Source organism: Urocitellus parryii, chromosome 10, assembly GCF_045843805.1.
Source record: "Urocitellus parryii isolate mUroPar1 chromosome 10, mUroPar1.hap1, whole genome shotgun sequence".
NCBI classification, from domain to species: domain Eukaryota; kingdom Metazoa; phylum Chordata; class Mammalia; order Rodentia; family Sciuridae; genus Urocitellus; species Urocitellus parryii.
Window position 1 is genome coordinate 143,525,353 of NC_135540.1, and position 25,096 is coordinate 143,550,448.

At 45.3% G+C, this 25,096-nt stretch overlaps 1 protein-coding gene across 3 annotated transcripts in view; it reads right to left on the reverse strand.

Annotated features, from left to right (window-relative positions):
- Nsd2 (nuclear receptor binding SET domain protein 2) overlaps window positions 1-25,096 on the reverse strand; it is an 86,108-nt gene that overhangs the window by 40,724 nt on the left and 20,288 nt on the right. For 2 of the 3 annotated variants that reach the window (XM_026380374.2, XM_077803595.1), the window contains exons 2-5: window positions 11,663-12,288; window positions 9,153-9,315; window positions 3,807-3,973; window positions 2,881-3,363 (exon numbers count right to left, since the gene is read on the reverse strand). In XM_026380374.2, the coding sequence (XP_026236159.1) occupies window positions 2,881-3,363; window positions 3,807-3,973; window positions 9,153-9,315; window positions 11,663-12,259 (1,410 nt within the window). In that variant the 5' untranslated portion in view covers window positions 12,260-12,288. The remainder of the gene's footprint in view (window positions 1-2,880; window positions 3,364-3,806; window positions 3,974-9,152; window positions 9,316-11,662; window positions 12,289-25,096) is intronic. The other variant, XM_026380373.2, reaches the window with a different exon arrangement.

Here is a 25,096-nt window from a genome sequence, read left to right on the forward strand (position 1 = left end):
AGCCCAGTTCCCCTGGAGTGACCCTGAGTGTTTTTGTCACTGGGAACCCGACACAACACCACGAGGACTTCAAAGATCCCGCAAATCCCGCAAGACCCCCACGCTGCTTCTCTCGCACTTTCATCTCTCACCCAACCTCCTGCAAGCGACATAGTGGGCAGTCCCCAGAAGGCTCATGTTCCTTCCAGCACTTCCCACTGGCTCCGCAGCACCCACAGCAGGTTTCAGCCACCAGGTTACTGTGAGGGGTGTTCACAGAGCTCTGTGGCAGGAACCACAGGCAAATGGCAATAGAACCCTCCCTACATCAGGTGCTCATTGTCTTTGCTCTTCACCTCTCTCCAGCTTAGACGCTTCAGGGGAACACAGACAGCATCTTTGCCAGAAGCCTGGGCTGCTAAATCAAGGGCCACGCACTCAAATCCACCTAACAAGGCCGCATCCGGACAGACTGGGACCAAGATCTTTCCCATTTCCATGGTGTCAGTAGAAATCATGCTGTGAACTTTGAATTCTAACGAGTTCCAGGATGGCACCGTTCTTACAGCCCTTTCTCACCATGCAGGGCAGCAGCAGTGAGTGCCGCTCGGTTGGCTCTCATTGGTGAGAGAAACCAATGCCACCACCATGCACCACGAGGCAGAGCAGCCTGCTGGGCAGGTAAGACACACTCAGTGCATTTCCACGCATGGAATTTTCAACTGGGGTGGTTCATCAGGCCAAGATCCATGATAAAGCCAGGAGTTCCTGTGGCTCAACAGTTGTGGGCTCTGAGCTCACGCATGCATGTGCACAGTCAGGGCCATGCCCGATTCTGCTTCCTGCCTGCAATTCCACTAGTAAAGGAGAGGCTTTCACCTGTGGGCTCAGAGCAGTCAGCCACAAAACAGGATGAGGTAAACCGTGGAGCATCCTGAGCACCAGGTACGAGTCTGCACTGACGGGTGGCAAGCACACAGCACCTGCTTCTGCATCTTTACTAAACTGTTTCTGACATACCACAAGAGCATGGAAACCACCAAGTGCCTCCTAAGCCACAGGTAACTGAGATCACACTTGTGCCACTGAGGACAGCGGTTCCTCCCAGAGCACACACCTCCCATAGCCGCCCCCATCCCCTGTCCCCCATCCCCAGTCATGTTGACTCAGGGGCTTCCTTTTGCTTCTGGATTCCAAAGGCAAATGCTGCAGCACCTGCACCCTCAGGCTACCCTTGAGGCCACCCTCTGATGTTCACACCCCAACTTGTCAGCACTGGCCGGTCTGCTCAAGAGCTCTCTTCTCCCCAGGTCTGCTGAGTTTTTTAAGTTGCCCAGGGTCCCAGAATGGTGTCCAGAGCAGCCATCTCACCCTGTTGGCCTGTAGCTCTTTCCCACGCACTTCTACCACTTGGAAGTCTACTCCTAGGCCCTGTTCTGGGCGGTGTCCCCGCCCTATGTGTCCCCAGCATTAGTGTCAACATCTTCACAACAGAACTCCCTGTCTAGTCAGGGGCCCTCTGGCCACATTAGCATCGTTCACACTGGTAGGTCCGCTGTGTCAGCACTGAATCTGTAGATTATAAGAGGGAGCCAACAGCTGCAGAATCCTGACCTGCCCAGCAGTGAGTACATCTAGGTTTCTCCAAAGCCACACACCATTCCACACATCTGTTCCTTGGAAACGCAAATCTTGTCTCCTCTTTTTAAACACTATATTTCCTCTTTGTTGCTGCCCTCAGGCAGTGATCACATGTCCACAGCCTTGGTGAATTCCTACTAACCTTAAAGACTTCCTGCATCTCCCACAGGGAGCTCAGCAAGCCAGCCCCGCTCCCCTTCCTTCACCACCTGCCTCTCGGCTCCCTCTTGCCTTGTGCACTGCAGCATGCAGCTCCTAGTACATGGGGAAGGAAGCAAGCAGTCCCACTGGTGCTGTTAGTGGGGCTTCGGTACTGCCATCGGAGGACCCCTGCGAGGACATCTGACACTTCAATGGACTCAGAGAGTTCCCTTCCACTCCTTTTTTCATCACAAAGCTGACTTGCACCAAACGTCTTTGCTCCATCAGTGCAGACAGTCGATTAATCGGCTACACAGAGAATCACAGTGACGGATTTTCTGTCCTGAACTTTGGCTTTCACTCCTGAGAAGAGCCCTACCAGACCTTCTGGAGAGGCACTGCTCAGATGCTTTCTCTGGAAGATCCTAACTCCTGGGCAGGGACACAAATGACATTTACATATCCCTAGAGCTCCTCATGGCCCCACTCTGTGCTGAGCCGCCTGCCAAGGAGCAGGCACTGACCACACACCCAGGGACAGTGCCTGGGGAGGACTCTGCTTCCCACTGGAACCTCAGGTACCATGTAGGTGTGGACTCCTGAACAGAAAGTTCCTGAGAAAGTGAAGTCACAAAGAACACTACAATAAGAAGGCTTCAGGTTCTAGACTAGAACCCACTCACTTCACGTGACCACACCACCAAACCAGGAGTCTCAATTCCTTATGGTGGAGCCAAAGATCCTGTGCCTTATCAGAACCACCAACCACTATCTACTACTGCCCGTGCCGACACAGTAGGATACATCCTCAACATCCCGGATGTGGAGACGTCAGCTTCACAGGTGAGCAGGGCCGCGCCAGAAGCCTCAGGACAGCCATCTACAGCAAAGGCTCACCTGGAGCTAGATGCTGAGGCCGAGAGTGCCCCAGGGAAGCCCACCCCCTGAAAGGAACATGGGCAGCAACCCAGGGGCAAAGGCAGGCAGTCTTGGTCCCAAGGGGTCAAAACGGCTGCTGCTGCCCAACAGTCAAGCAGCAGCCAGCCATGCACAGGAATGCTCCCCAACTTGGAAACTCGGGCATATGAAGCACACCTCAGAACCCATCTGAATACTGACCTCATCCCTGTGCTTTTGACAGAAGACCAAAAACTGGGCAGCTGCATCTCCCTTCCTGCTCCTTGGAGTAGAGGGCGTGGCCTTTTTCCTCCCAGGAGGAGAACCCACTCCTCTTTTGGGGTCAGCCTCTGCCATCTTTTGAGGAGAACTCTTTTCTGTGCCAGGGTCGCTCTCCTGGTGCTCCGCAGAGCTGGACCGTTTGACTCTCCGCCTTCTCTTCATAGGAACACCTTCCTCTCTCATGGGCCCAGGATCTGCGGCAGCTTCCTCACTGGGCCCTGTGGACGCTGCCATTTCTCCAGAGGTCTGCACAGCAAGGCCAGCCTCCTTAGCCACCTGTGGGTTGAGGTGCAGCTGGCCCCCCACATAGAGGAAGGTGAACTTGGCTTTCCGCTCTTCCACAGACATGCCTGCGGCTTCCTCTGCCTGAACAATGCCCATTTCCCACTGGGCCCTCAGTTTCCCTGAAATAGGCTTCAACAGCTGAAAAGAAGCAAAAGACATTAAAAGAGTTTTGCAGAGACATAAAAGGTAGCTGACTTTAAAAGAGACTTACAGTTCAGATACATTTAGAAATCAGAAATGATAACTTAGTAACAATTAACTTAGGAGGATTTTTAAACAGAACTGAGCCAGTAACTATTGTTTCTTTAAACTAGAAATCAATTCCAATTGCATTAACTTATGTAATCTATACATACATAAAGCATAATAAAAAATATAAAACAAGTTATTTCTGGGAGTTAACAAATGAGTAAAGGAGAAATAAGTTGTCTGCAAGTTTGTCACAAGTTTGCCAAATGTCACAGTATATTTGGTCAGAGTGAACAACAACAATTTAAGAAGCAATTTCAAGCAATTATTAAGTTCAAAACAAACAAATGATAAAGCGTGGACTGAAAGTACATGAAAAATATGTCTATCACCTTGGTTTTCTCAGCTTTCGTGGGTGCCAGCTTGGCACTTTCCTGGCATAATTTTTCAAACTGTCCTTCTCCTTCAAAAGCTACGAGGCTCTTCTCAAATATCCAAGCTCTCTCTGGGGCATCACCAAAGAACTGTACGTGATACTGGCGTGCACTTTTTTTCTGACCTGATTTTAAGACAAAACGTTAGAACATTAATGTTAAAACTCGGGATGAAACTAGGCAAAGCATACTGTCACTTTGAAGCTGTTCACACGAGCCCACTGGCCACAGAGGGAGCCCTGGCTTCCTGTGCCCACCATGCTCTGACAAAAACAGAGGGAGCACAGGCTGCTGGGAAGGAAGGGGAGGACGTGTGCTCCTTCACCTGCTGCCTCTCAAGGCCTCGAGGTGCCAGACAACTAGAGAGGGCAGAGCAGCAACAAGGGGCTTGGCCAGGGGCAGGGTCCACGACCCACCCGTCCTGACAGCTGGCCATTCCTTGCTCACCGCACCTGGAGAGAGGGCACGCAGCCTCTGAGAAACTGCAACCACAGCAAAGCTTCGCCCTCAGACACCCACTGCTGTCACTCTCAGGTACAGGAAGAAGCCACAACACAGCCAGGAGCCAGGTGAACAAAGAGACCACTGGCCCCCAAACCCAAGGCGGGGCAGATGCTGCTGAGGTGGAGTGAGAGCTGGAACGGGTATGCCAGCAGGAGGGCAGGTCTCTGGGCTGAGGGAGGGAGGGAGGGAGGGAAGACGGTCCCCTTATGCACTGGGTTGGCCACAGGAAACCAAAGCAGAGTTCCTGGGGAATGAAACACCAAGGAAAGTCTCTGCATGATGTCTTAGAAATGTCCCACTGTGTGGCTGTTGCCAGGCCAGAAACCAGAGTCTCCCACTCACGGTTGCAGGCAGTGCTCAACACACTGTGCTCTGACACAGGCCCCAGACAGAGCACTCGGGATTAGGGACACCTCCACTTCAAGGAGGTCAAACACACAGGAAGTCCTGGGCAGCCTCAGCAGGGCCACAGACATGGGGCAAGACAGAAAAGACACCCAGAGAAACACCTAAAAAATGCTACAAAATGAGACACAGAAAAGGAAACAGCCAACTATAAAAATACAATTCATCAATAAGGCTGGGTAGACAAAGATCTCCCACAAAAGCCAGTCATCCCAGTGACTCAGGAGGTTGAGGTGGGAGGATCAAAGTTTGAGGCCAGCCTCAGCAAGTTAGCAAGACCTTTTCTCCAAATAAAAAGGGCCAGGGTATAGCTCGGTGGTACAGCACCCTAGATTCAATCCCCAGTATCTGGGGATGGGGAGGATGGTGACCCAAAACTCTATATTCTAGGAAAAAAATGGAGTAAAACCTTCAACTCTCTGATGGGAATCATTCTTAATGCAAAACTCCATACCTAGCTAAACCATAATGAAGCATGAGGACAGAAAACCAGCTTGATCTGAACGGCAGGGACTCAAATGTACCTCCTATACACACTCTCGGAGGATACCCAAAATGTACCTGGAGGCTGGGGCGTAGCTCAGTGGGTGGGAACGCTTGCCTGGCTGGACCCCAGCACCACAGGACAGATGAGCAAAGAGGCCAACCGCCAAAGAGCACAGAGGAGCACAGCACCACATGCCACTCAGCAAAGGGTGCCCATGCCAAAGGGCAACAGCGCAGCAGGCAAGGGAAGAAGGGCGCTCCGAGGCCCACAGGGGAAAGACAGGGACACCTCCACACTGAGTCCTGGTCACAGCCCAGGGTTCGGAGACAAGCCAAAGGGCAGAAAAGAGGGGCTCAGACACCAGTTCTTGCTGCTCTTATTTTTTTGTTTTGTTTGTTTTGTTTTGTCTTGTTTTCTATTTGTAGATGGACACAATGTCTTTATTTTTATTTATTTATTTTTATGTGGTGCTGAGGATCAAACCCAGGGCTTTATGTGTGAGAGGCAAATGCTCTACCACTGAGCTACAATCCCAGCCCGAGTACATAGTTTTTTAAGAAAGCAATAACTCCAGGAAAAACAAAAGGTTGTCCAAGAAAGAAAATGTAACTATAGAACACAACTTTTCATCAAATAATATTTATATAATCCAAGTTATGTAAGTAGTTCTTTAATGAAAATTTTAAAAGTACCTTAATCATATGTAGAAAACAGGAGAAAGAAATAGAAAAAGGGTGACGAATTAATCTTCATTTCCATAATAAAAAGTCAGCAGAAAATATCTAAGATGATAAAAACTAGCAGTTGAAATCAGAAGAGAAGGGGCTGGAGTTGTGGCTCGGCAGTAGAGCGCTCGCCTAGCACGTCCAGGGAGCTGGGTTTGATCCTCAGCACCACATAAAAATAAAATAAAGGTATTGTGTCCAACTATAATTAAAACAAAATATTTTTTAAAAATCAGAAGAAAAGAGAGTTTAATGAGTTAAAAAAATTTACCTTTGGGGAAAGGGGGAAAAGTAGGGGATGAATTTTCACAATTAATCTGAGCATAATTTTTTAGGTAACTTTTAGGTTTTTGTTTGTTGTGTTTTTTGGTATGAGGGATTGAACCCAGGGGAGCTTAACCACTAAGCCACATCGCCAGCCCTTTTTATGTTTTTATTTTGAGGCAGGTTCTTGCTAAATTGCTGAGGCTGGCTTTGAACTTGCAATCCTCCTGCCTTAGCCTCCCAAGCCACTAAGGATTATGGGTGTGAGCCACCACACCCAGCTTTTAGTTTTTATTTATGTTATTTTTAAAAATTAGGGTGTGTGTATGTGTATGTGTGTGTTTATTTGTGTGGGTGTATTTATTTGTGTGGGTGTATTTATTTGTGTGTGTGCTAAGGATCAAACCCAGGGCCTTAAACATGCTACGCAAGCATTCTGCCACTTTCAGTACAATCTGATTTGTACAAAGTATGCAAATTAATCTGAAAATGCCTAAAATTCAAGAATATTAAGCAAATTGTGACTTCTCCCATTATCTTAATAGTTGAAAAAAACTTCTTATTAATGAAAATGAATATAGACAGATATGAAATACATGTTGTGGCTGTTATATAATGATAATTTTTAAGTTCTTCCCTAACTAGAAATTTGATAATATTACCCAGTTTTCTCCTCTTTCATGAGTATCTTTAATCTAGCTGAATTTCATTTTTTAAATTTTTTAAAAATATATATATTTTTTTTTCGGGGCTGGGGATGTGGTTCAAGCGGTAGCACGCTCGCCTGGCATGCGTGCGGCCCGGGTTCGATCCTCAGCACCACATACAAACAAAGATGTTATATCTGCCGAAAACTAGAAAATAAATATTAAAAAATTCTCTCTCTCTCTTAAAAAAAAAATACATACATATATATATATATATATTTAGTTGTAGTTGGACACAATACCTTTATTTATTTTATGTGGTGCTGAGGCAAACCCAGGGCCTCGCATGTGCTAGGCATGTGCTCTACCGCTGAGCCGCAGCCGAGTTCCTAGCTGAATTTCATTTCTGGTTCCAGTTGAGAGGTGAGTATCTCATTGTCCTATTTTATTCCAAAATTAACCAGCTGTCCCAGCAATACAGGTTAATAACCCTTCCTTGCTTGCTTGCCAATCTCTGATAACCACGAATCACAGTCTTAAGACGATGGCTGCCACTGATTCCCTCTCTGGTCTCCTTGAACCGTCCTGATGCCAGGCTGTGCACTGTGCTTCCTTGCTCCCCGTCACGCCTCATTAAACTGCAGGTGGCCCTGTGGCTGAACCAGTCTCTCTCTCCAGATTCTGTGGAGCCTATGGAATTGACAGCAGTCATTCCTGCACTCAGGACTCCACAAAGGGACAAAACTGCCTCAGAGGTGAAGCTCTAGGAAGCAAGAGAAGCCTTGAAGATGCCAACAGGGTCTGGTGTCTATAACAATAACAAGAACAGCACACAAAAGCCACAAGGACAAGAGACCAGGGCTTCATGCCTCAGTTTCCCAGTTCAGCCCCAACGCAGATAATGCAGACACTGACAGATCTAGCCACAGAAAATGTATATCCACTGTCCTAGTGAAAAACTGTATTTAAACAGCTTTGTATAAGCAAGGAAAAATCCCCAGACACTGGTGCCAAGCAGACAAATGATATGGAAGTCAGAAGATCTGTTGTGCAGGGCCCAGGTTCAGTTTTGGGGAGTGCAGAAGTGAAACCCCTCACACACATGCACATGTGCCTGTACCAGGACTGCACAAAGGTTCAGATCCCACTTGACCAACACGTCCTCTCTCACCTTAGGTCCAGGTGCCCTAAGGTATACCCTGGAATTCCTGCAGCCTCTTGGGAAGGACTCCTTCAATTCTGGCAAAGCCAGGATACCAAAGATCCCCCAGGGAGATGGAATGGAAGCCAGTTAGAGGCCCATGTCCTGTGGAGCATACCTGCACTGGGGCCCCAGGACAGGAGGCAGAGCAGGGCATAGGTGGTACACTCAGGTCCTCTTCATCCTGAACCCAACCCCTTCCTGGTACGGCAGAAACCATACCCTTGCCAGAAAGCACCGTCATCCCCCACCCACAAAGAGCCACCTGTTCCCACAGCCAGCTGACAAGCCAGAAATGCCACCAGCATGAAGACCCAGACCCAAGTAGGAGCAACGTCACCATTCCTGGAGAGCTCAGGCCTCTGGCAGAGACCGGGGAACACATGTGCCACTGAGGTTCCACACAAGGCTGACCAGTGAGCCTAGCCCAGCCATAGTCTGGCTGCCCACATCTTGAAGGATGCAGAGGTCAGAGGACACCAGCGAGCTCAACCCAGCTCTGTACTGAACACATCTCACCTCCTTCAAACCAAACTAAAACTTCCCTGTAGAACTTTCCAGAAGACTCTAACCACCACCTGACCTTTTGTTTACATTTCCTTCAATACATATGTATGGGCAATCCAATTATTTAGGTACTTGCTGTGAACTGGTAACATATTACACTCTAAAATGTTCCTCAGCTGTTCCTGGCACCAATTTATCCACTCAAGTTTCATCAAGATAAAGTGATCATTTCTACTGGTCTTTCCCTCTTCACACAGGCCTGATAATCCGGATGCTTTTAAAACTCAAATTTAGTATAAAATACCATTTTGAAAATCATGCTGAAAAAAACAATCACTACATGTAGTACATTTTTAGTTATAAAGTCTGAAAGTCATTCAAGGCAAAGACCTTATTCCTTTGACACTAACTGGCAGGTGCACACTGAAGAGTTGCCACATGTCACACCTGCATCATTTCTAACCTCAGAAAACGCTGAGAAAGCCAACTCTGGTAGTTCTGTTGAAGGAAGTGCAAGCAAGAGGCCTGGGGGCGCAGGAAAAAGGTGTAGGAGGGGTGCCATACCTTTGAGCTTGGTGTAGTGGTGCAAGAGTGGGTCAGCAGAAACCATGCAGGGCCACCAGGGGTAGCCCGACACTTTGGACCACACTAAGTCACCAACGTTGTACTTCAACAGCTGATCTTTGTCTCTGCCTGTGCTTGGACAGGATTCCTTCTTAACTGGAATCTGAAGATGAATAACAAAAGACAAACATTAACACAACCAATTACTACCCTCAATCCAGCCTTCCACCTGTGGAAGACCAAGATTAATCCAGCTATAGGTTCAAAACACATGTGGAGGGCCAGGGACATAGCTCAGCCTACTATGTGGCAGGCTGGGTTCTATCCTGACACTGCAAAAAATAAAGATCATACACACACGGCCCCCAAAGGAGCATGTTCCCCTTGCTGTTTCAGGCCATGGAAACTATATGCCTCTCCCCTTCCTCTAAAAAGCAGTATAGTGTCTAGCACACAGTAGGTACTCAACAGCACAAACATCTATTTCCCTAGCCAGGGGGTGGTCCTCAGTAGAGCTTTAGCCACATAATTCCAAAACCATGTGCCTGAAGGTGGTCAGTCCTCAAAAGCACCAAGCATGGAGACCCAAGCCCCAGCACACCACTCTCGCTTCAGTACTCAGAGCTTCCCCGAGTCTCAGTTTCCCCATCTCTTGGACACAGGCAAGGTTTTTATGGTTTTTTGTTTTCTGGGTTTTGGGCAGTACTGGGAATTGAGCCCAGGGATGCTTTACCACTGAGATACAGCTGATTTACACGGCCGATCCTCAGTGAAGTGTCCAGGCCACCCTGTATGTCATTTTTAGATATGGTGACAAACCACCTGGCAGAATACAACAGAATACTTAAGGCAGTGTCTCACTAAGTTGCAGAGACTGGCCTCTAACTTGCAATCTCCTGCCTGAGTCGCTGGGATCATAGGCATGCACCACTGCATCTGGCATGTGGTTGAGTTCTGAGGTTCAACAGGATGTCCTCCTCAAGGCAACTCTGCCCCAGCCACCATGGGCTCTGCTCTCCAGTGGGATCAAGCACAGCCAAGGTGGCCCAGCCTCCCACAGCTAGCCCAATTCCTTCTCAAGATCACTACATGCTCAGGCAAAGGGCTGACTGGTTTGGAGCTTCAGTTTCCATCTGTGAATGAAAGACAACAGCTCTGAAATCTTGTGAGCCTAGCAGTGAGGTATGGCATAGAGTTGCCACAACAATACACTCCCAAAAGATGAGACTGCTCAGAGGTTCCAGCTACCAGATTCACCCCATCCTACAGACAGAGTCAAACATCAAGGCATTCCCTTGAGCTTCAACAGAACCAAGTGGCAAAGCCGGACAGGAAGCACAGGCTTCCTGCCCTGGGAAAGCCTAAGGTTCACCACAACCCTGAGCACTTCCAAAACTCATCAGTTACAAAAGGAGCTCTCTAAAAGTTGTCTTTGGGGTTAGGGATGTGGCTCAGTGACAGAACGCTTCACTAGCATGTGTGAAATTCAAAGTCAAATCCCCAGTGCTGCTGGGGGGCGGGGAGCGGATAAAAACCTGCCTTTGAAATTACATTAGCCAAAGCCAAATCTGTTCCTGAGCACTCAAAAACCACTGTCTTTACACCCTAAAAGGTCTTCATGAGTTTAATAATTCCAAGGAAACTTCAACCATTCCTCCTCCTAGCTGTGGAAATTCTAAACAAAATCCCACAACTGTACTTTTAAACAAAACACCCCAGGCTTGTTGATGACACCAGGTCCCACCAGTCCCTGGTGGACCTGGAGCTGCACCTGAAGGCCCACAGGCTCCTGGGTCCTCTAGGCCACCAGCCCTGGACAGAGAGCAGGCTGCCTGGCATCTAATCCCTTCTGCCAAGGCCACAGCCCTTAGCTGATTTACATGGCCCATCCTCACTGAAGTGTCCAGGCTACCCTGTATATCACTTTTAGATATGGTGACAAACCACCTGGCAGAATACAACAGAGCCACGTGTCCTCCCACCTAAAGTCAGGCTCTCCTCCCAACCTCTGGTGAGTGGCACAACCCCTGCTCACTTGTGTCCACAGTGCTGGGGGGGGGAGGGCACCAATAACAGAGAACAGCCCCCTCCACCTGCTGGGCCCTGGCTGAGACCCACACATGGAGGGCAGGGCATGTGGGAAGGCTAATAGGAGCGGCCTGGCCTGGTCCAGTGCTGCTTCCACTCATCAGGTGGTGCAGACTAGGGTCCACCCCTCCACTGAGCAGCTGGACTAGAGCGCCTAGCACTAGCAGATGTGGCTCAGAACTGGCCGCCTCAGCCACGCTGCCCCTGAGCTGAGCACCTAAGTTCTTCAGGCCTCTCCAATGGCACAGCAGGTGGCGACACACCTCCAGTGGCAATGCGGTGCCATCAGCTGTGTGTGGCCAGGGTGAGAAGACAGACAGCAACTGCCACAACAGGACATTCCCCATCGCCTCCACCTGCCACCACACACATCCTGTGCTCAACACTCAGTCACATGCCCCAATGGAATCCCTCTCAAATACCTTTTTATCTGTAGGACTTGAGATCTTGGACACCAGAGCTGCTTCCACAAGGCCCTGCTCCAGCAAGGAGTCATATTTTATGCTCCTTTTCCTGTTCCTCCTTGCCTTGTTCTCAGATTTTTGTCCATTTTCTTCTGACTGGGTCACCTCAGCAGTGCTGTCACCACAAATGGAAGATTCAAAGAGAGGCTTCCCATTCATGTATGTCTTAGTGATTTTCAGCTTAATTTCAGGAGAACCATTTTTGACAGGGGTAGTGTTGGGCGGCGTCCCCATTCCTTTTACTTCCTGGGACTCAAAACATAATTTGGCATCATGTGCACCAGGTTCTCCATTAAACACACGGGAAGTAAGATCTTTCAACTTCTCAGTAGGAATGAAGGGAAGAGCATCATGGCCATTAAATTTCGGCATGACTCCCTCCTGTAGGCTGTTAGAAAGCTGAGCTTTGCTGAGGAACACAGAACAGTCGCGGTTCACATCACAGTTCTGGGTCTTCCCATTTGTGCTGCCAAGGATTTCTGGTGCCTGCTTCATCTTTATGCACTTTACGGCTTTCTGGACAGACAGAGGACTTTTTTTGATACTAAATTCCATCCAGCCTGGATGCTTCAGTTCTTAGACTACTATAATATTTAAAAAAAAAAAAAAAAAAGAAGAGAAAAAGCAACATTACATTCAAAACCTAGGACAAGCATGCTAACAGTTCTATAGCTTTGTGGGAGCTGGGGGTTTTGAGGTACTTTATATCATATAATAATTTAAGTTGTAGGAGGCAATTTTTTTTTTAAAGAGAGAGAGGAGAGAGAGAGAGAGAGAGAGAGAGAGAGAGAGAGAGAGAGAGAGAATTTTTAATATTTATTTTTTTAGTTCTCGGCGGACACAACATCTTTGTTGGTATGTGGTGCTGAGGATCGAACCCGGGCCGCACGCATGCCAGGCGAGTGCACTACCGCTTGAGCCACATCCCCAGCCCCAGGAGGCAATTTTTTTAATATTTTTTTTTTTTTAGTTTTAGGTGGACACAATATCTTTATTTTATTTTTATGTGGTGCTGAGAATCGAACCCAGTGCCTCACGCATGCTAGGCAAGCACGCTACCACTTGAGCCACATCCCCAGCCCCAGGAGGCAATTTTTTAATATCACAAAAATTACACAAAATCACAAAGAGTGAATCCTGAAAGGAAGTCCAGCACAGGCTGCCTGGACCACCAACCAGCATGGGAGGACACAGGTGCAGCTTACACATGCCCCAGCACACACCCTCAACACAGCCCTGTGTGCAGGTGGTTAGACGACTCTGGGCCTAAGCAGGACACCAGAGAAGCACTGGAGAACAAAACAACTGACAGGCGGAGCTCGTCCCAGTTCCTCCTGCCATAGTTAAGGACCTGGAGGCACCCCCCAGTGACCTGAACAACAGAGCTTAATGTCGAGTATTAGCTCCAGATTGATGAAAGAAAAAATGGGGGAAAAGAGCTAAAGAGATCACACATACTCCAAGTCAGCACTGGCTTGGGCTAAGCCAGGACTCTGGGCCACCCCTCCGGGCCCCACTGAACGCCAACAGCACGAACACTACAGCATACACATTCCACTCTATCACCTGGGATCCACCCGGCAACCCACGTTTGGAGGAGGCCAGCCACTGGAGACCAACAGGCAGAGGGAGGCAGTTTTAGGAAAACGCACTGGCTTCCTGGACACATCAACTTGGGGTCTTCACTAGAAAGCTACAGTCCGAGAAACAGCCAATAAAAGTGCTAGGAATAAGAAACAAGCAGGTCCCCACCCCAGCTGGGAAGGCAGCGATCAGGACCACACCATCACACTCCAAGGAGACCCCTCAGGAAGACCAGCAGGATTAGGCACTGGAGAAAGCTGGAAGACACAAGAGCCAAAGACGCCCATTGCGGGGGGGGGGGGGGCTGCCCTGCGCACGTGCTAAGCACCCCCTCAGCCCTGAGTAAGGGGGGTATTGGACTGGCATGCACACCACACACTGTGTGAAGCAAGTGGCCCTTACCTTTGCTCGGCAAGGAAGTGCTTCAGCTCTGGGTTGAACGTTACCCAAGGGGACTGGACAACCTCCCTTCTGAAACATTATCCCCTGCCTTATTGGGTGGAATATTCTATCAAATGTCTTTTCCCTAATAAATAGAGGGGTTCCAGGAGCACTCGATCTCTTGATCTCTTGCTTTCCAGTGTGCAAGGGCCCCCAAGGTCGAAGAGCAGTCCCAGACCCCCATTTTGTGAAAAAAAGTACTTCTATGTCCATGTGGTCTTTTCATCACCAGAACAAACCACGCAGAGTGATCCGGATTCCATTACCCATGTGAGATGTGGGCAATAGCCCATGTATGAAGAGCAAGGTTTATCAGTAGAGATGGCTGCACTCCCCAGGGACATTTAGTCCTGCGGGGAAACATTCTGGATTATCACCACTGAGGCCTGCTACTGACCATCACTGGGCAGAGGTCAAGGATGCTGCTAGACATCCTATAAGGCAAAGGATAGAACCCAAAACAAAATCAACTGGCCCAAAATGTCAGTGGTTCCAAGGTAGAGAAAGCCTGATGTGCAGCAATCACTGCTGCTGTCTCCACAGAATGAGGCAAAGGACAAGAGAAGGAAAGTACCAAGTCGTAACACCCAGGCTCTGGGTCAACTGCACGAGCCTCAGGCCAACTTTCCTGCAGGCACAAGCCTTGGGCAGAAAATAAAAGCCACTCTGCATCCCTAAAAACCACCAGAGCTGGAAGAAAAAGGATGCAGGTCAAATCTTGAAAGAAAGTGAACAGGACGGGGAGAACTTCCCAACTTTTACTTTTGTGCCTGAGAAGAGCTTGAAGCAGTTCTGACTACTATAATTAAAAGAGGGAAACCTCAAGTTCTGCCCAAGCTCCAGGCCAACACCAGTGTGGGGCAGGTTCCAAGCAGTCAGGTCCCTGAAATAACTGAAACGGGATTCTAGCTGCTAGGAAAAAAAAAAAAAAAAAGCAAAAAGCACTTTTAAGAGAAATATGGCAGAATCCAAAATTTCCACAAAATATCATTCATAATATCCAGGATACACTCCAAAATTACCAAACATATGAATAAACAGGGAAACAACAAAAACTAACATAAAATGATCCTATTTGGAGTATTCGGTATTTTTGAAATGTGATAAGGATTTCAAAGCATTATAACTCAGAGACATAATGAAAAAATACAGTAATGAAAAAATTAAAATTGCAGCAGAGAAACTATGAAAAAATACCAAATGGAAATTCTATAAATGAGAAATACTGTGTCTAAAATCAAAATACTCATGGGGCTGGGTTGTGGCGCAGTGGTAGAGTGCTTGCCTTGCACGTGGAGGTACTGGGTTCGCTCCTCAACACCACATAAAAAGATAAACAGAATAAAGTTATTGTGTTCATCTACAAAAATTTTTTTTAAAAAAGTCAATGGATGGACTTAACAGCACACTGGAGATGACAAGTCAGGAAATTTGAAAACAGAACAATAAAAACTATCTAGACTAAAAAACAAAAAATCACTACGAATTAAAAAGGAACAGAATATCTCACCATTCTGTGCAACAAAATCAAAGGTCTGGAGTCTACCAAGAAGGAGAGACAAAGAACAAAGCAGAAAAAAATATTTTGAGGAAAAAAGACCCAAAAAATTTCCTCAATTTGGTAACATGAATTTATAGATTCTAGAAATTCAGCTGGTACATGCCTTGTAATCCTAGCAACTCAGGAGGAACTTAGACCCTGTCTCAAAAGAAAATAAATGAATAAAAAATAAAAAAGCTGCCCCCTGGTTTCAATTCCAATACATACACACACACACACACACACACACACACACACAGAGAAAAATTTCAAAAGTCCAAAAATAAAAAGACCCATTAAATACAAATACAGAACGATAATATGCATGATCATTTAACTATCAGAAACAGAGGCCAGAAAACAATGGAATAGTATTTAAATTCTGAAAGAGAAAAGTATCAGTATTTTTGTATCCAGAAAAAAAGATCCTCCCAGAATGAAAACTAATGTATTCTGAGATAAGTACAAACCAAGAAATTGTCACCAGCACCTGCATTACAAAGCAAGGCTAAAGGAAGTTCTTGGAGTTGAAGGGAAAAGAGACCAGGCTGAAACTCAGGCAATTAGAAAGGAATCATGGGAACTAGACTGGCAAAATGTGAGCTGACATAAGAGACTTTCCTGTCACTGTCTCTGGATGCTCACACCTCCAGTCAAGTGAGTGCACTGAGGGCACCACCAGGTGTGGTGCCCGCGACAATGCATCAAGGGGCACTGCCACGTGAGCACTAAGGGGCCAGCAGTGAGCTAAGGAGCTGCTAGGAGCCACAGCAAAAGTATTGATACATGGTACCTTTGGTTTAGGTGACTGCCAGCTAGCCATTGAGATGATTATGTTAAGCTTTACATTCATATGGTAATTGGACTCCTGCTGTTCACCTCGGCCTGTTACGGGACTCAGGTTACTCATGTCACTCATGTAATGGGAGAGTTCCCATTGGTTGGGGAAGCATAGTAGGAGGGAACTTCCGGGGGAGGTCCGGGCGCCCGGTTCAGGTGATACACGTGGGTCCACCGGCTTGCTTAGCAGGACGCACACAGGACGCTGGCGGCTTTTTTAAATAGAGCTTTGTTCCTCGCTTGAACGGTTCGTGTTTTTGTGCCCAGCCGGGTTGCGGTGGCTCGTGCTTCTGTGCACAGCCGGGTTGCGGCATTTGGCGGCCCAGACGGGGAACGCCCGAAAATTAGAGGTGAGTATTCGCTCGCCGCGGAGGAAAGGCGACAGAATGGGTATTCTTATTTTGATTTATTTTGCTTTTATTTCAAGCTCCCTAGCCTTAGATTTTTTTCAGGCGAACTGGGAAAAATGGTTGGCTCAAGGTTTGCAGTTATTCGGCCCTAAGAGAGAGAAAATTGATATAACCATTCTCCTCTCCGTTTTTGTCTCATTCTGTATTGGCTTTCTTCTATCCTACCTTATTGGGTTACGTTACCCTTATTGGAAATTAGAATCTAATAAAAAACAAACCGAAAAACTGTTAAGTAAATTGTTAGAGGTCCAGGCTATGGTAGAAAACATATTAGGTCAAGCAAAAGAAAAGGTCCCTCAAGCTAGTCAGACATAGAGAAATCTGAAAAAAGCAAGCTCAGGGGAAAAACGGCCATCAGGTAGGGAGGCTGCTACTAACTCCGTTCTATCACCAGAGGGCGTAATTCAACCAACAACTCTACCTGCAGCTGAGCGGCCCTCAGTTTTCATAGTTGATGGACAGAATCCTGAGGCAGGACCCCAAGAGTTAGAATGCCCTGTACTTGAGCGAGCGGAAGGACAACGAGTTTACCGTCCTTTAGATTTCAAAATAATAAAGCAATTAAAGGAAGCTGTAGCAACCTATGGCCCTCAAGCCCCCTTTATAATCAGCATGGTCGAATCTATTACCAACTGGGACTTAACACCAGCAGATTGGGCTAACGTGTGTCCCTCTGTGCTAAATGGAGGACAATATTTATTATGGAAAATTGCCAATGAGGAATTCTGCATGGAGACAGCTAGGCGAAATGCAGTAGCCGGTTACCCTGAAAGAAATATGCAAATGCTTTTAGGAAAAGGACCTTATGAGGGTCAAGGGCAATAGATTGGATATGACCCTGGTGTATACGCACAGATTGCTATAGATGCAATTAGAGCATGGAAAACTTTGCAAAGACAAGGAGATTTACAAGGTCAACTATCTAAGGTAATACAAGGAACTAATGAACCCTACGCTGATTTTGTAGCTAGACTTATTCAGACAGCTTCTAAGATATTTGAAAATACAGAACAAGCAATGCCATTTATAAAACAACTGGCTTATGACCAAGCAAATCGTTACTGTAAAGAGGTCATTAGACCATGGAAACATGAAGATTTAAACACATATATTAAATTATGTAGAGACATTAATGAACAAGGGCAAGTCTTAGCAGCAGTAAAACAGGATTTAGATGTCAAGCCAAAAACATGCTATAATTGCAATCAAACAGGACATTTTAAAAGGAATTGCCCCATGGGAGGAGGGTTTAACAAAGCTAGGTATCACAGGAATAGAATACCAGGTATTTGCCCACGATGCCATAGAGGGAGACATTGGGCTAATGAATGCTGTTCTCAGACCACCACAGAGGGTATTCCATTATCAAAAAATGGACAAGGACCAGGTGCTTACCCACGATATCGTGGAGAAAGGTATCAGGCTCCATTGCCAAAAAACGGATTGGAGGGCCCAATGCCCCGGGGCCCAAAACCACAAATATACGGGGCAATGGAGGAACCCAACAGCACCATCAAGGTAGTGCCCAGGACGCATTATCCATTAGATCCCTCATCAGACAAACTAGAGGGAGCGCAGGGTTGGACATCTGTGCCTCTGCCAGAGCAGTATTAACTCCAGAGATGGGAGTTCAAATCATTCCCACAGGAGTAAAAGGACCTCTTCCCCAGGGAACAGTAGGCTTATTATTGGGACGCAGTTCTTCTACACTAAAAGGACTTATGATAAGTCCTGGGGTAATTGATCCCGATTATGAGGGTGAAATAAAAATTATAGCTAGTTCTCCAAGAGGTATATCAGTAATTTCATCAGGAGATAGAATAGCACAGTTATTAATAATACCCAGCCTACATGATAAATTTTCCAGTTGTAATGTAGAAAGAGGTTCCAAGGGATTAGGCTCCACAGGTGTAGATTGGGCTATGCTATCTTTAAATTTAGATTCTCGCCCTATGCTAAAATTAAATATTCAAGGACATGACTTTAATGGGCTGCTGGACATAGGTGCTGACCTCAGCATCATATCTCATCAGGAATGGCCAAAGCACTGGCCATTACAACAAGCCACTCAAACGCTTAGAGGCCTAGGAGTGGCAACAAATCCCCATAGAAGTGCTATGGTATTAGATTGGAGGGATCCTGAAGGATATGAAGGGACTATACAGCCCTATGTATTGGACCATCTCCCCATAAATTTATGGGGACGAGATGTCCTAGATCAATTAGGATTGACATTAACAAATAACGTCAGGGGGCTGGGGATGTGGCTCAAGCGGTAGCGCGCTCGCCTGGCATGTGTGCAGCCTGGGTTCGATCCTCAGCACCACATACAAATAAAGATGTTGTGTCCGCTAAAAACTAACTAACTAAATAAGTAAATAAATATTTAAAAAAAAAATAACGTCAATCCTAACGCGCCCATTACTAGGGCAAAACAAGGCTTTAGGAAAGAAAAGAGATTAAGAGAACAAGAACAAGGTATAACAGCGCCAATTCAAATAGATCAAGAAATAAATAAACATGGATTGGGTTTTCAAAAAGGGCCACTGAGACAATCAAAATTACTTGGAAATCAGAAAGACCAGTGTGGGTTCCTCAGTGGCCCCTGACTAAAGAGAAGATACAAGTAGCCCATGACCTGGTCAAACAGCAATTAGCGGAAGGACATATACAACCTTCCGTATCTCCCCATAATACTCCCATTTTTGTCATTAAAAAGAAATCTGGTAAATGGAGATTATTACAAGATTTAAGAGCCATTAATAATGAGATGGTTATTATGGGACCTGCTCAATCAGGGATTCCCCAATTGTCTGCTCTACCAAAAACCTGGCATGTTTTAGCTATAGATATTAAAGATTGTTTCTTTTCAATTCCAATTCATCCCGAGGATAGTCCACATTTTGCATTTACTATCCCTGCACTGAATCATGAAGGTCCTGATCAGAGATATGAATGGAAAGTACTCCCTCAAGGGATGGCTAACAGCCCAACTATGTGCCAAATTTATGTTAATAAAGCAATCCAGCCACTTAAAAATCAAAATCCTGAACTACAGATATTTCACTATATGGATGATGTGTTATTGGCACATAAAGATAAAAACACATTGCTAGAATGTTATGCCACGCTTACAAACTTATTAAAAAATTATAATCTAGAGATAGCAATAGATAAAGTACAATTAAATCTTCCAATTAATTATTTAGGAGTTCTATTATCCTCAACCATGGTCCGTCCACCAAAAATTCAAATACGAGTAGATCAACTCAAATCACTTAATGACTTTCAAAAGTTATTGGGAGACATAAATCGGATAAGGCCTTATCTAGGCATACCAACAGGAGAGTTAGGACCTTTATTTGATATTCTAAAAGGTCCATCAGATCCAAATTCACCCTGCATGTTAACGCCTGAAGCAAGAAAGGCATTAAAAATCATTGAGACATATATGGAAAATATGCATTTAGATAGAATTGATATAAGTTTGCCTTTATTATTTATTGTACTACCAACAAAAAATATTCCTACAGGAGTATTTTGGCAAGAAGGTCCATTATTATGGATACATTTATCTTATTCTCCTAATACTATTCTTACTAGATATCCTGAAGCTGTAGGGCAATTAATACTCAAAGGAATAAAAGCAGCAAAGGGAGTGTTTGGGATTTCTCCCAATAAAATTATTACTCCATATACTATGGATCAAATTGATGAGTTAGCTAATGAGTTAAGTACTTGGGCAATAATCATGTGTAAATCTAGTGTTTCATTTGATAATCACTTGCCATCTAATCCTTTGTTGTCTTTTTGGTCTAAGCATCCTGTAGTTTTTCCAAAAATGACAAAAAAAAACCCTATCATGAATGCTCCAAATATATTCACTGATGGGTCAAACAATGGTACAGCAGCAGTAGTTACTCCTGATCAAACTTTTACATTTTTAGTACCCAAACAATCAGCTCAAAAGGTAGAGCTCAATGCAGTATTACAAGCTTTTATGATGTTCAAAGATTCTACATTTAATTTATTTTCTGATAGTCAGTATGTAGTTAATGCTATTGTATCTCTTGAAGATGCTGGTAGGATTTCTCCTTCCTCTACTGTTTTCTCTTTGTTTTCTGCTATACAAAGTCTAATCTGGGACAGAAAGGATCCATTCTTTATAGGACATATCAGGGCACATACAGGATTGCCTGGAGCCCTTAGTTTGGGTAATGAACTAGCAGATAAATCTACACATGACATACATATTTTCTCCACAATAGAAGAAGCTATAAATATTCATAAAAGGTTCCATGTCAATGCTAATACTTTACAAAAACGTTTTAAAATAACTAAAGAACAAGCCAGACATATAATAAAACAATGCCAAAATTGTGTGACATTTTTACCACAAGTTAATCTTGGAGTCAATCCTAGAGGACTGATACCTAACCATATTTGGCAGATGGACGTCACACACTTGCCAGAATTTGGAAGATTAAAATATTTACATGTTACAGTTGATACTTCTTCTGGATTTTTGATGGGCTCCCTTCATCCCGGAGAAAAAACTAAAGATGTTATAGCTCATTGCTTACAAAATTTTGCCACTGTGGGTGTTCCTAAACAGTTAAAAACTGATAACGGTCCTGGTTACACCTCCAAGTCTTTTTTTTTTTTTTTAAAGAAAGAGTGAGAGGAGAGAGAGAGAGAGAGAATTTTTAATATTTATTTTTTAGTTCTCGGCGGACACAACATCTTTGTTGGTATGTGGTGCTGAGGATCGAACCCGGGCCGCACGCATGCCAGGCAAGCGCGCTACCGCTTGAGCCACATCCCCAGCCCCACCTCCAAGTCTTTTAAACAATTTTGCTCATCATTTGGCATTACTCATATAACAGGAATCCCATACAATCCACAGGGACAAGGCATAGTTGAAAGAGCTCATCAAACTATTAAAATGTACTTATTAAAACAAAAGGAGGGAATTGGAAAGGGGTATATATCCCCCAAAGATAAACTTAAAATAACCCTTTTTACTCTAAACTTTCTAAATTTGGATTCATCAGGACTTAGTGCTGCGGAAAGACATATGTATCCAAAAAATGTACATAAGCCTAAGGTACTTTGGAAAGATATTCTAACAGGACAATGGAAAGGCCCGGATCCAGTAATAGTCTAGAGTCGGGGCTCTGTCTGTGTCTTTCCACAGGAAGAACAGCAACCAATTTGGATTCCAGAGAGATTAACTAAAACAATTTCTACAGAAAAAGAAGATGATTTGACTCAAATCCATAACAGCTGATATCCAGAGTTCCAGCCTGGCTATTCTTATATCTGCGACAGTGATTTACCATGGTGCCTTTTTCGATATCTATTTTATTATTTACATTTTTCCCACATCATAAATTTCTATTTTATTTTATTTTATTTTACTTTATTTTTCTTTTTTTTTTTTTGAGCTCATACAAACCTAAGTTAATGTTTTTCTGATCAGTTTTATTTTTTGACTGTGTTTTATTTTTTGACTGTGGAGTTTTTAAACATTGCAATGGAGATTTCACCTAGGTATAGCTACAAGGCCTGTATTTACTATTGTCTTATGTGTTGTATGTTATGTATGCACTGTTTTGTGTTGTATGTCTGTATGTGTGTATGTCCATATTTCATTTATGAGGAGCGCTCATGTATAAATGGATCCAAAATTTTTTTTTATTCACGTGATTTAAATGGTTTAATTTAAATTAGGTAAACAGCTGTTAAAAATTTATTTTAAAGGTGGTTAACAGATCTATTTGTTTACTTTCACCTTTCCTTTTCATTATATTTAATAATTCTGTTCAGGATAATGTCTCTTTAGCATCATGGCCAGAATTCCCATCTCCATCCCAGTGCCGGTGAAGACTAAGATAAAATCAGACTACAGCTTCTATAACTCAACAAGTAATGCTCAATCAAGGACTTGATTTACTTTGGGAGGAAATGGACATATTGATAGACTCCTCCACTTTGATTCTGCTTACACAACTAGCCTGGACTATGTATCACTTGAATGCATTGTGCTCTATTTGTTGATACAGCGAACTGGTAGTACTAAAATATCTTAGCCAATGTGTCACCAGTGTTTCCAAAGGAGCCTTCAATTGGCTTGGTGTCGTGGCATTTCTGTGTCTTCCTCCCTTCTACTAGTGATGGTCTAAAATTTGGGGGCCAACAGAGGTGAGGCAAGAACCTCACCCCCCCACTGGCACCAAGGTTAAATTTGGGGGCCAACAGAGGTGAGGCAAGAACCTCACCCCCCCACTGGTGCATAGGCCTATTCCACAGGTATGGCTATATACTGGACCGGTAGTCAGTGACAGGTGATTCGATTGCAGTGGTATCAACCTAAGCCAGGAGGCTGACGCATAGAGGTCAGTTTTCCGATGACGGGTAAGAACCATATGTTGAATTGGACATACCTAACAGGCACGGTCCCTAGCCACATTGCCTGTTGTTTAATTAAAGAGAAGGGGGGCAGATGCTAGGAGCCACAGCAAAAGTATTGATACATGGTACCTTTGGTTTAGGTGACTGCCAGCTAGCCATTGAGATGATTATGTTAAGCTTTACATTCATATGGTAATTGGACTCCTGCTGTTCACCTCGGCCTGTTACGGGACTCAGGTTACTCATGTCACTCATGTAATGGGAGAGTTCCCATTGGTTGGGGAAGGATAGTAGGAGGGAACTTCCGGGGGAGGTCCGGGCGCCCGGTTCCGGTGACACACGTGGGTCGACCGGCTTGCTAACAGGACGCACACAGGACGCTGGCGGCTTTTTTAAATAAAGCTTTGTTCCCCGCTTGAACGGTTCGTGTTTTTGTGCCCAGCCGGGTTGCGGTGGCTCGTGCTTCTGTGCACAGCCGGGTTGCGGCAAGGAGCAGACTACACATCCAGCTACAGCCAAAAGTGACCATCATTAGTCAACAAAAGTTCACATTCGGAGATGTTCTATACAAAAACTAATTTCTGACTTCTTGCAGAATGTGCATAGGTCACACCACCAAGAAGTCATGGGGCCAGGACTCAGGCCCATCAGGCACAGCCCGGGTGCGAGCTGCTTTTCAAGGCTGACCACTAAACACGACCGCCGTGAAGACCGGGCCCTCTGTAGGTCTACTTCTACTCGCTACTCGTCCTCTGGCTTGTGCTGCCCTTCTTTGTGCTCTGTCCTTCTTCCTCCAAACCCACTGTGGGCTGCTCACTTCCCATTCTGCCTGTGGCCACCAGAAGATCCACCTTTGCTTCCTTCACAGCACTGCTTGTCACTGACCACTGAAAGTACTTTTCTGAAAGTTTTTTTAATTTTATACTCAAAGTATGCCAGTAAGTTAAATGACAGTCTACTCTTTCTAGCATGTCAAGAAAAATACAAAACCTGATCAAAACTGACACAGGATGGGCCTGGTACAGCACTTGCCTAGCATGAGTGAGCCACTGGGTTGGATCCTTGGCATCCCATAAAAAAGATAGAAAGATAGATAGGTAGGTAGGTAGACAGGTAGATAGATAAATGTATTGTGTCCATCTACAACTAAAATAGATATTGTTAAAAAAACTAACACAGGAGGTCAAAAGCTGAATACCCACTAACTAAAGAAGAAGAGCAAACAAAGGGCCAAGTCCAGGGACTCTCACTGGCCAGTCTCAGCAGCCCCAGAAGCAGTCTTTTTCACACGAAGGAAGACCAGGTGAGGGTAAGCTTTTAAACTCAGGAAAGAGCCAAGAATGACAAGACAAACAACATCCTGACCATCCTGAAAGACCATTTTTGACATTTTGCCACATGTGCTTCAGGTCATTTTTATAGGAAAGAAAAACTAGAGAATAACAACTACATACACATGCTCCAGGTCTAGTATGCAGAGTTCTTATATCAAGGCCCTGTCAGACCTGAGACTGAGGACAGAAGAGAGCAGCAGCCAGCACCCTCAGACTCCAAGCAGACTCTGGCCCCAGGGGATGCAGCTGGGAAGCTAAGGCCCCGCTCCAGGTCAGTGGTGAGGAGAGAAAGAATGATGCGGACAGGGATGAAGTCCAACCTGCTCCCCAAGGACAAGATCCACCTAATTACCCCGGGCCCATCTCCAGCATGAACTTACACATTCCTTCCCAATCCACAGTGTGCCCGCAGTGTGCATCCACTAACACAAGTGTCACATGCAGTCTCCATGTCTAAAACTGCCACCACATAACACATCTGCTCTGCAATGTGCAAGTGTACAAAGACAGCCCAGTCTTTTGAACTGCTGTGCTCTTTGTCACATAAATATTTCATTCCTATTAAGTTTTTTCATAGATGACAAAAACAGAACATAAGAAATGATGGAAAGATTCCCCAAACATTAGGCAAGGCTGGCATAATTCTCACACCAAAAGCAGGAAAAAAAGATACACCTCAAGATTAGTCAGGTCACTGTACACACAATGCAAAAGCAAAGTAAATCAAACCCAGCCCTCTGTGACTGAAGGAATAAGGTGTCACGGCCTGGGGTTGTGGCACAGTGGGGCAATATCACCTAACATGCGCAAGACCCTGGGTTCAATTCCC